The sequence below is a fragment of the Cariama cristata genome, unplaced genomic scaffold, assembly GCF_000690535.1.
Source record: "Cariama cristata isolate BGI_N322 unplaced genomic scaffold, ASM69053v1 scaffold20409, whole genome shotgun sequence".
NCBI lineage: Eukaryota > Metazoa > Chordata > Aves > Cariamiformes > Cariamidae > Cariama > Cariama cristata.
Window position 1 is genome coordinate 1 of NW_009636618.1, and position 11,969 is coordinate 11,969.

At 36.9% G+C, this 11,969-nt stretch overlaps 1 protein-coding gene across 1 annotated transcript in view; it reads right to left on the reverse strand.

Moving 5' to 3' along the window:
• Positions 1–3,076: 3,076 nt before the first annotated feature.
• Positions 3,077–11,969, reverse strand: part of LOC104167664 (slit homolog 3 protein-like) — a gene marked incomplete at its 5' end in the record, with an annotated part of 58,013 nt that continues 49,120 nt past the window's right edge. The window contains 3 exons of the mRNA XM_009707985.1: positions 3,077–3,135; positions 3,875–4,038; positions 8,656–8,727. Of these exons, the coding sequence (XP_009706287.1) occupies positions 3,077–3,135; positions 3,875–4,038; positions 8,656–8,727 (295 nt within the window). The remainder of the gene's footprint in view (positions 3,136–3,874; positions 4,039–8,655; positions 8,728–11,969) is intronic.

Genomic DNA, 11,969 nt, shown 5'->3' on the forward strand with positions numbered 1-11,969 from the left:
ATATATATATATATATATGGCTTTCAGCAATTTTTCCTTCTCTCAGTGCTGGAAATTCTGCAATAGCAACCCCTAGGGAGCTATAACATGACATTTCTATGGCTGGTAACAAGAATGAAAGTGCAGATGCAAGAACAGAAATAAAAAACATGCACAAGAAAGATTTAGTTAGAGGCTTATGGGAATATTTAGGTACAAAGTGTTCTACCATCCTTAATTTTAACAGAGTTCAAAACTTCTTTTCTTCCTGTTCTGCCCAGAAGAATGCTTATCAACATTCAGCTATCTTGGCAAAATGCAACAAAGACAAATATGCAAAGATGCAAATGTATGCAAGTAAATACACATGGCCATATTTAAACCATTTCATAAACCACATTTCTTAACATAACTCTTCCAGAGAAGCCATGATGTTTGTGGGTGAGCAGGAAAATGAACATAGACCAAAACAATACTAAGTACATTTGGGGCACCAAGTCAATCAACATTTTATTGTTGAGATTTTACAGAAAGCTAATTTAGACAGTTACAGTTAAAGAAATGGTGATTTTGAAATGGCAAGTTTGAAATGGTTACATTTCAAATATTAATGAGTTAACAGCTTTTACATGTGAAAAATAAAACCTAACACTTTAAAAGGGCTTAAATTATATCAGGCAGTAAAGACTCTAAACTAATTTTATTTTCAAGGAAATACATTTCAAAATAACTTAAAATTGGTCCTGTGGTAATCAAAGTGGGCATAGAACTTCTGTTATTGCATGATAAACAATCAGAAAGATTAAACTGTGAAACATCCTGAAAGTGAAGAAAAGAAGTTTACGCTTGATGTTAGAGAGAAGGTGGAGCTCTAGAAGATTACCAAAACTAGGGATGAAAAAAATCCCTTCCAGTCAAAGATTTGCTTTGGACCATCCTGTGTGAGATATAAACCTTCATCACTAACTGTGAAAACTTGCAGCAGCACTGACAGGGAGTAAGAACGTGACAGAAATGGGTAACAAGGAGTCTTAGCTGAAAAGCACCTGCAGTGTAAAGGCTATATCCTGATCCTATATAGGTGGTGGTGTTATCAGGGCCATTGATTGCAGAGTACAACATGCAATAATGAGGAAAAAATACACAAAAAGTAACAAATCCAAAAAATGAAATAAAAGACTGTTGCTGTTGTCTTCTATCTTTGCATTTATGTCTAACTAAATGCCATACATGTTTTTAACTTGGCATTAGGACAACAAGAGGAAATAACATCTGAATGTCTGGCACTCACAGAGGCTGGAATGTGACATACCTGAGCGACTTTTGTCTTGAAGGTAGAATATACAAAGATAGCTCCTCAGAGAGCTCATGAGACAGGCAGCAGTGCTGCTCTTCTAGATTTAGAGGTCACTAAGCCAGAATTTGTTCTATTATTTATTTATTTCATAATACATATGCATACATTTTCCATTTATTCCCATGGCATAGATCAAAGCTAATCAATGTAGCAGCTAATAAGAACAGTGTTAGTTCCTAGCAGTTTAGTAGTTCATTAGTTTGCCCTTGTGGATTTGATTTATAAATCCATATAGCAAAACGCCCTCAGCCCAGCACATTCCTTTCCTCTACTGCGTAACTAGGAGGGCAATTTAATAAAAAGCAGAGCTGAGTTTGCATGACTTGCATATTACATAGTTTTATTTTCTTGGCTCTGCTGAGACATAACCTTCTGCTCAGTCACAGGCTAAAAGCATAATTTTAACAAGAATGAGTTAAACTCTACTTTTTTTAAATGTAAAAGTTACTGGAGGTCACAGAGGACATCTATGCACTACCTTTATACAAGCATCTCAAAGTACTAAGCTCAGCACAGGCTGACTTCTGCAGTAATGACTCAGGCTTTTAGGAGGATGGGGGTTCAGCCCACCCTGAGCTCCGTGCTAGAAATATTTGAGCTAGGACTGAATCTACAAAGGCAGAAGTACAGACATAACCTTGGACACTCTGTGTCACCCCACAGACGGTCTTGTTCTTCTGCTGACAGGCACATATCACAGCCACAGCTCAGCAATGGGAAGGTGATGCAGCTGCGGGATGAACAGGCTGCCCCGTACCCTGCTGCAGGCCACGCACATGGCTCCAGCCCCAAGGTAAACTTGCACTTGACATTGAAATAAATCCTGTTGCTTTACCATAAAAAAGCACCACCGATGTCCAGACAGAATAGCACAAGGCATTGGATCTTAAACATGCACATGGGAAATGGGCCCAGTTAAACTACCAAATCATGCACTGTTTTTCAAAATATATGTATTGTGATGAGAAAAGGTGAATTTTTCTAGGGCCTGGAGTTCCTTGGAGTATACCACCACTTGTCCAGACCATCAACAGTTTCTGCTTGTCCTAAGACCGGTTCCAAATCAACACTTTTTCTCCTTTTCTATTCAGATATAGTGAGCTATGGAGACAGCTGGGACAGTAGAAAGCCCACTAGCTTTCTAGTGGACCAAACTAATATTTACATTAAAAATATACAGTTGCTTTTAATAGTCTGGATCACAGGCCTCCTTATCTCTTGCCTAAGAGTTGCTTGCTCAGTTTTGAGAGAAAGTGAGTGTAACTCTTGATATATCAGTTTCAGAATGCAGAAGTCATCTAGCTTCTCTTTCTGGATTAATTTTCAGACCCTGTTTAATATGAAAATACAATAATTTTCTTTGTTTCACTTTGTGTGAACGAGTACATTATTTGGTATTTTTAGTACTTAGGGTATATTTGTACTTCACATTTGAGAGACTATTATAAAGTCTGTAGTTCTGATAATTATAGTTGGAGTTCTGATAGTTTTGAAACAGACATTTCAAAGTAATTCAATTATAAGGTTAGAGTTATTAAAAATATATTTGAAAGGACATAAAATTCAGTTCAGGCTTGGGAACCCATGTTCTAAACCCACCTCATCACCGTCATTTGTTTGTTCAGCAGATTAATCCCAGCCTTTATAAAATCATGCTGCTAAGCAGTACTGTAAATGTGCATGGCACTCTGACAGACATAAAAACAGCCTTTATGCCCTCATTTCCATTTCTAAGAGAGGCTACTGACCCATCTTTTCCATGATAAACATAGCTCCATCTTCATGTACTTGCTGGTAACCTATTACAATAAGAACATACAGGTATATCCTAATCTACATTCAGTAATAAGCTACTTACTTCATGTACAAAAAAGTGTGCTCCTTATCATTTCTCTAACTGCTCTCTAATGCAGCATACTTCTATCATTGACTACCCCTAATTGTTAATAGCCACACCTCAATCCTCTCCTGAATGAATGTACATGGTATTCAGACATAAAACATTTTGCATCATCTACAGTTTCTGATACAGAGCTGATGAGGACAGCTTGCAGATCTTCAAACGAAAAGGTACTTTTGGTGAATACTTGCTTTCCAGAAGAAATCTCAGTTTCTCAGTTTTCAAGTAAATACACCTAATAACTAGCGTGCTTCATCTTTTTAAAATACCTCCTATTTTACCTAAGTTTTCTGGGGTAGGTAGAAGGTTAAAACCAATTTATTTACTCAAATAAGTTCTAACAACATCTTATATGCTAACTGCCACTATATAATCTGGTGCGAGCAACAGGAATACCAGCTCCTCTGAGGTTTGCTGGTTTCCCTTCCAGTGGTGCAGATAACTGCACTTTGTGGAAGAACACTCAAAAATGCAACTTGAATGTAATGTGACGGTTCAGAAAATGAAAGGCAAACCCAACTCCCCCCCCCTCCTCCCCTTACTTTAAAACCAAACAGCTTCCAAGAGTATAAAAATAAAGCACTTTACGTGAGGAAAAGCAAGAGGACAGAACCAAGAGCCTCCCAGCTTGCTCCTACCTTTGCACTGGAAGTGGTGAGTCGGCGTTGTGAGCAGCAGCCTGTCCACCATGGCGTCAGGCCCGCTGCAGCGGGCTATCCCTGGTTCTTTGTACCCTGCCTTCACCCACTCAGAAAGCCAGCGGAGGTTGCAATCACAGTGCAAAGGGTTGGTACCTAGAGCCCTAGTGGTGTAAAACAATTAACAGCAGTTATTTTGGCTTACAAGCAAAGATAACATCCCTGATCTCATTGGGGCACATTTTATTCTACACTTTGACAGGAATGCTTTACTTCAAAATGTGGGAAAGATCTTCTAAGTATTCAGGAAGTCTTTTAGATTTATCTCCTCCAGTATTCCCACTCTTTTCCTTTCTTCCCATCGTTTGTTAGGGAGGTTGTATAAATACCTAACAACAAATCACTTTTTCAAACAATAAATCACTTTTTCAAACAATTGTGCTTGAGCAATGTCGTCAGACATATTGCTTGCATCAAATTTATCACATTGGCTTCTTTTATTTAAGTTTTTGGCCTTCATGAGCATATTCTAACAGTGAATTGTGTAATTTAGTTTGGATCTGATTACTCATGTTAATGTCTCCTCACCAGATGAAGCATACACACAGAGGATACCCTTGTTTTCAAAACTGCAACCTGGTGTCTGCTAAGTTTGTTCACGGCTTTGAAAACACATTTGCTAGTTAACACATCTCTTGAGTTAGGTCATATGGATGAAGTGGATGCATTCACAAAGCAATTATAATTCACAGAACTTTTTCATTATTCATGGAGATCTATCCAAAAGAAAACAAACATTTTTACCTTAAATTTAGGTTCTGCCTTGACTCATTTATACTATTTTTTCACTTAAAGAAAGTGTCTTTTCAGGCAATCAGTCAATTACAAACAAAGTCCAGACTTCAGAAAAGTCAGTTTAAAAACAATTAATTTTTGAAAGTGTGAAGAAATGCATGTTGCAAGTCTGAATTTATTTTGCTGAAAGTAAATGTAAGGTTTTAGCTGTACAACACCTGAATTGCCATGGGAAGAAAAATAAATACAAATTAGTATAAGAAAGAGATACTGAAGAAACCAATAATTGAAACTGAGTTTTAGACTTTAGCATTTCTCCATATGTTAGAAACGCCTTTTAAGATGGTATTTTAAACTCAAGCTTCTTTCAAATAAAAACATATCAGTCAGAATATTGAGATAGAAACCTCAGTAAATTTGTTGATACATTTCTATTGGAGTGACTAATGAACCCACTGTGCCCTAGACAGATTCATAATGAGAGTTCATAGGTTCAAACCCTGTCTAGGGCTCATTCATCAAAATTAAATGTGTACTGCAGCACAGCATTAAAAAATATCCATCCATTCCTTCTGTAAATCCATTGCTTACAATGGAAAAAAACTACTGGGTTGACTTTTTGACCCTGTAACTGTGATCAACTGGCTCACTTGTCCAAGGTCAAACAAAATGCAGCAGTGAAAGTCAGACCAAGAAATTAACGTTAGTGTTGAGCAACTGCCATATATAAAATGGGAGGGGGAGGACAACGGAAAGCTAGTTACTGTGTTAATCTTTACAAACTACATTAGAAATAAAGCTGCTCTATAGACACTAGGAATGATTACCAGTAACATTGTTGTACAACTGCAGAAATTCTCACCGGTATCTTTCCATTCTTTTTTTTTGTGGTTTGGGTTTTTTTTTTTTTCGTTCATTTCTAGGAACTATAATAAGTTCTTGTATTTTCATTCATGAGTTTTAATATACTCTCTCTATTTCTTTGCCCATTATAGCAAAATATTTCCAGAAGGTAAAAATATCTTGTGCTGTAATGAAATACCACCTCCAGCATTTTCAAAATGTTGTGCAGATATTTCTGTTCAGAGACTTTTTTTTTTTGGCAACTTAGAATAAAGTCAATTAAAATAACTCTAGCCATGATAATGTGGAGAAACAGAGGAAGGGACATAGGAGTTACCAATTTTTATAGGTAATTAACATAGATATGAGTAAAGATGAGATGATTCAACAGGATTAGGAATCTGAGCTGTTTATCAAAAATCTGTCTGACAGAAATACCCGCTGTATGCAGTGTCCATTACCAAGGGCTTCTTTGTCGAGTCCCTGGAGTGCTGAGGGGTCAGTTTATGTGCGGGCAGTGTTTGGGAACCTCAATCAGTTAGAGTGTCGTGTGGATCAGTGAATGGTGTGGACAGCAAATGCAGGAACTGACCTAACTGAGAAGGTCTCAGTTCTACCCCAATGGACTTTAGGTTCTTTTTAAGTATTAATATATGTGATCCTTCAGTAGTGCTGTAACATTTTTATCGTTGCCCTGGACTAAACAAGTTAGTAGAGTCATGGCTTAAATAGACAATTATATGATTAAAGTAAATAAAGTAATAAATAGTAAACAAAACCAGTGTGAGTATAGCATACACAAACCTTCCTTTGTCTTTAGTGAGGTGTATCAGCTACATGCTTGCAACAGTTACGTTACAACAATATGATGTGTATAATGTAAAGGAAATTTGGTGAACATTTTCTTGTAGGCTTTAAACAGCTATGGAAAAAGTGATTGAAATATCTCGATCTCAATTTTGTTCTTCCAATTACAGATCAACTTAAAGCCATTAGAAAAGACTGACTAAAATCAATACTTTTGTCTATGCTACACAAATACTTCTTTGCACCGCTAAAGGTTAATTTTTTACCCTCCCTCTTTCCCCACCCCCACACCAAACTGTACTGATGCAGAAGGCCCAGGCTGATCACCCTGTTCAACACCTTGGTACTCAGCTTTCTCCAGCCATAACACCTATCCTACCCTTACTCACACAGCTTGTAAATTTAACATAAAATTTTGTTCTCCCATGCATTATGAGTTTGATGAGTAGCAACACCTTGTATCATTTTCAAAATTATTCCAAGTGCATGCTTTCTCCTTGAAGATCTATATATCAGGAAGAGCTCAAAAAGAATTTATTTGCAACTACACATGACTTCGTTTGAGTAAGCACAGCTTTTTCTGGCATGTGAAAAGCAAAATCACTGTGGTCGCTAAAAGTTTCAGAATCCTCTTTAAGAAACTGGAGACCACAATTGCACTGTAAAATTCAATTGTTCAACTGTGCAAATTACACCCCAGACAGGTCTTATTTATTTTATGGATCCTATTTATTACTGTTCATTTGAGCTTTGTGTATTTTACATTTCTGGCAGCACATATATCTAAACAGATAGACTGCAGTGATTGTATTGAGCCAAAGGGGTTTTTATCACTCCCTAAGGTGAATGGTTTACTCAGGAAAATTGTATCTGCACTTCATTTAAAGTAAACCCTGAGGAAAATCCAAACAAATGGGGCATGATATGTTTATCTCTTGAATTCTAAAAATACCCTCAGAAGCCAGATTCCCTATGGAAGGTGTCACTGTGCTTCCAAAAGAAGGTACAGGACTTCAGCTTCGTCAGACTTTCATTCCAAAACAACATACAAAATGACTCGACTATACTGGGAACACGAAGAAGAAATACATTTTACGCAAAATTAATATTTTCTCTGACTTAGATAGCAAGTTGTAAGCTTGAAACAGGGAAGGTTATTTCTGAGTTGAAGCTGAAGTTGCCTAAGTTGCTCACATATGATTTCTGTCCCTACCAATCTGAGACACCTTTAATTTTTATTGTCCAGAGCAAAACTAAGACAGAAAGCTGTTACACAGAAGTAAACCATCGGAGGACATATTTGTTATCCAGAAAACATGTGTGAACTGAACCTTCTGTTCAGGTAAATGTTCTGGAGGGCATGTTTAAGGTCACAAAGAGAGAAACAGATATAAAACCTATGTTAAATGCACACATATCTGTTTGTATGTCTCGACATGTATACATCAACATCAACTCATGTGCATGAGGGCAGCATCAGAGCAGAAAATATCCATGCCAATTTGTGAAACTAGTCCCTTCACAAAATGACCAAGACATACTCAACACTCTGATTACTTGAGGACAGTAATCAAGAAACATCCTACACAAAATTACTTTTCTCTTACATCTATTGTCTAATAATGGGAAGTATCATACATTATCTCAGTGAAAAAAGAATTTCTCTTCACTCTTTTGGCACCAACTGTTACACTACAGGTTTATTTTCTTACAATTGCAGCTATTTGTCTTTACAGTTCTTTCATCAACTGAGCTGCATTTAAAAATATCCTGGACTTCCACCAATACAATAGTAATTTCCTGAAATATCTAATAATTTTTTTGCAAATTATGGAATAAAGTATTAATGCTGTGAAATGACTAATTTCCATATGATTAAATATATACATCTGAAGCAGTGATTCATCAACAAGTTCATATACTGGTAACATTTCAGTACGCAAAACATATGACACTTATTAAGCAAAGAATTCACATTTGCTTAATATTTGCTCTTTGTGGGAGGTTTCCTGTCTCACACTCAGACCATAACACACTCTGCATTTCACATAGACAGTACTGAAAGAAAGCCTTAAACACAAAGTCCACAGAAGACGAAACTGTCACATTTGCTCATTTGGTTTTCCTTAAGAAAATATTTTGGTAACTAATAACAACAGGTTCTAGTATTTTTTTTATTTTCTTTGAACAGATGCACTATGAATATCCAGAGCAGAACACAGAATGTGAGCAGGAAAAACTGAAAAGCTATACAATCTGAAATTTGTAATAATATGTACTGTTTTATAAATCTGAAACTGTCAATCAAACAGATGAACTCAGACAGAAGTACTTACAGATGGGACAGGGATACCAGGTCGTTGAAAGAACCTTCAGGAACACTGGAAATATCGTTTCCATGGAGCGTCCTAGAAGAGGGGAGAAGCAGGAAGGTATCAAACCACAATATTTTACCTGCTTCCCACAAGTGAAGGAACTGGTATTTAAGAAGGATATTTAATTTTGTTTCTTTCAGAGTTTCTATGAGCTTCATAACTCATGAGCTTCCATGCTTTATTACTTCTACTTCTAGACATTGGCATTTAAAATAATGATACAGTTGGAATTGTTGGTGACTAATGTTTTAAATTAAAAAGGTGACATAGTATTTACACTATTAAAAGTGTATTGACGACAAGCAGACCCTCACATACAGATCTGTATTCTTTTATAGAATCCTATTAGCCAGAAACACAGGAAAAACAGAACAGGCAAAATAGGAACTGTGAAAGTTAAATTAAATATTGACTTCAGAGAGATTCTAGGAGAGAACAAGGGTCCATGAAGGCAGATATAGCTGCAGTTTCACATTCTAGTTTCCCATTCTTACAGTAGGAAATACCTCTTTGTGTGGTATTTTTTAAATCCGTTTGACAACTACATTTGTGTTACCAAGGAAAACACTTGAAATTACTTGTTTTAGGGCATTATTCACCCTGCACAAAGAAACTAACATTTTTCTAGCAGCGTTTTCGGGATCCTTGCAAAAGGGTTCTCCACTGTTTCCAGGACAATTTAAGCAGCTACTTTATCTCTTTTCTAAGAAGTACATTTATGTGTTTGTTACATAGGCAAGCATAAACAGGAAGATTTTTCTTGCCGCTTGTAGAGCACAGTACTTCTATTCAAAGTGGCAGACACAAGAGTAAAAATCGTTATTTGTGATTAGTTGTGGTTTTCATTGCAATTGCAACTGAGGGTCCTGCTACAAAGTAGGGCACCACCACTCGAGGTCGTGACAGACAAATAGAGAGGAAGAGCACTTCTGGCAGCACCAAGGCTACAATCAGACAGGAAAAAATGCAGCATCAAATGAGTGTGTGGGAGGGCACAGGATGCTGTGGATGACAATCACATAAAAACTATCCAGAAAACGCATCAGAGAAGATATACAATCATGTAAAATTTTATTTTATAAATAACTAAATCAGCTATTCAGCTACTGCATCCTCTGCCTCACTAGATAATTATCTGGCAAAAAATAGCATAGAGAAAAACATTTATAGTTTATTCTACCTTTTCTAGTTTGCATGTCACTGAATACCAGTTTACTGCTTCACATAGTAACAGACAGAAACTTACAAGAACCCAATAGGATTCAATTCCGCTGGATGTCACTAGTCCTTTCTAAAACAAAAGTTGGTAGAAAACTTGCAAAGAAAAAGAGTATCAATATTTTGAAATTATATTTTCTTTTGCACTTCTCCCCTGAGCTGTTTCAGTTACAGTAAACTGCTGTATTCTTTATGTCCTCTTTCTCAGGTCCAGGAACTACTGTCAGTGCTCTAGGCATAGCTGAAGAAGGTGGAAAATAGACATGTGCTGTGTGCCAGTTTTGTAGCAGCTCTTTCCCTTGAGTCATTTATTTTCAATGTACCCGATGTTTTGTGGAACACACCAATCACTTCTTATTTTTTATTTCTGTGACTGTACAGATTCTTGAAATGATAACATTGAGTTTATTTAAAACAAACCAATCATCTGGGCCCATAGAAACACACAATAGCCCTAGATGAAAATAAAAGCATCTCTTTTTGTATCCTTTCTTCCCTAACACCACTATAAGCTTCACCAGGATATACATGATGCCTTATAACTCTTACGAATTCTACCTTTACACACTGCCTTAACACCAGCATACACACAGCAAGGAAAGCCACATTTGCCAGGGGAAGATACACCTTGTCCTGTCTCCCATTGGGCTGTGAACTATGTGAGCGTAAGCAATGTTACCACGATCACGTTTTACAGCTCCTCACTGCAGCTGCAATTTCTATCTTACTGTACTGCAAAGTTTTTCTACAGAGCATGAAACCAGAAGAACTACAGCAGAGTTATCCTGCTGGCAACTCTCTTGATGCCACTATACCAAAAACTTCCCCTTCCAACATCCTGATTCTGAAAGTTTCTTTAAAGCATACCTAGGTTCTGGCTATTAATAATAATGCTTGGAATATATAAGGATGGATCCTCAAGTAATTAATCCAAACAGGAACAGGAAGGATATGAGCTCCCACACAATAACTCCAGATAAAGCACACTTACTAATTCTATGAATGACCAACTGACTGAGACATACCCCATAGCTATTAAATAAGGAGTATTTTTGTTGGTATGAGGATGCAAGATGAGGTCTGGTCAAGAACTTGTCATCAAAATGTTCCCTCCTTCAACGAAATGAGCATATTTAAATAAGCAGCCACTCATAATAAGCTTATATTCTGATCTTTTAAACTGTAAGTAAAGATGTGCAAGATCATTCTCTCTGAACAGACAGTAGAATTTAGATTTATCTTCATGTCACATCAGTTGTGTTTATTCTGTGAAGGGGTGCATTTTCTTTTATAGATGTCTTGGAAACTTCTTCCAAGAGAAGCTGAAGAATGACAAAGCCATTTATCTGTAAGAAGGTAAAACCATCAAAAATAGAAAAGTGTTTGGAATTAATGGCTTGACTACATATCTCAAACATTGAGGTATGTTTCATGGATGCAAATGTCTGCATTTTAATAAAAAAAAAAATCACATCAGCAACATCACCACCCATGCAGCTAAAATGAAATGATAAATGCTAAATACGTAAAACCCACAATAATAAATAGTGGCAAGAGAATTCAACAATAAAACAAAACGCTTGAATCCTTGAAATAAAAACTTTCTTCTACATGAAATCTCACTAATTTATTACTTGCTCTTCAGGTAAGGAAATAAACTAAATGTATCCTTTTGGGTTGGTTGGGGTTTTTTGGTTGTTTTTTCTTTTATTAACTGCTCCCAAGTCCTGCCTTCTAGTCCACTGTCTCATAACATTAGGTTACTATAGGCACAAAGGGAATGCTTTTTCAGTAAACAATTATCTACCCTGCAAAGACAGAAATGTGGCTAAAAGTTTGTCCGAACTTACAGAACCACATCCTATCAAGGGCAAACACCTACAATGAACCCCAAAGGATGCCACACACTGCGGGAACCAACACAACTCAGATGCCAGAAGAAGTGGGAAGCCACAGTGTCACTGCTCAATGCTCAAAACAACAATGTCTTTTACAGATTTACTGGATAAGTACAAGTAGTCATTCTGTGATGGGGGGGCGGGGGGGGGGGGGGGGAA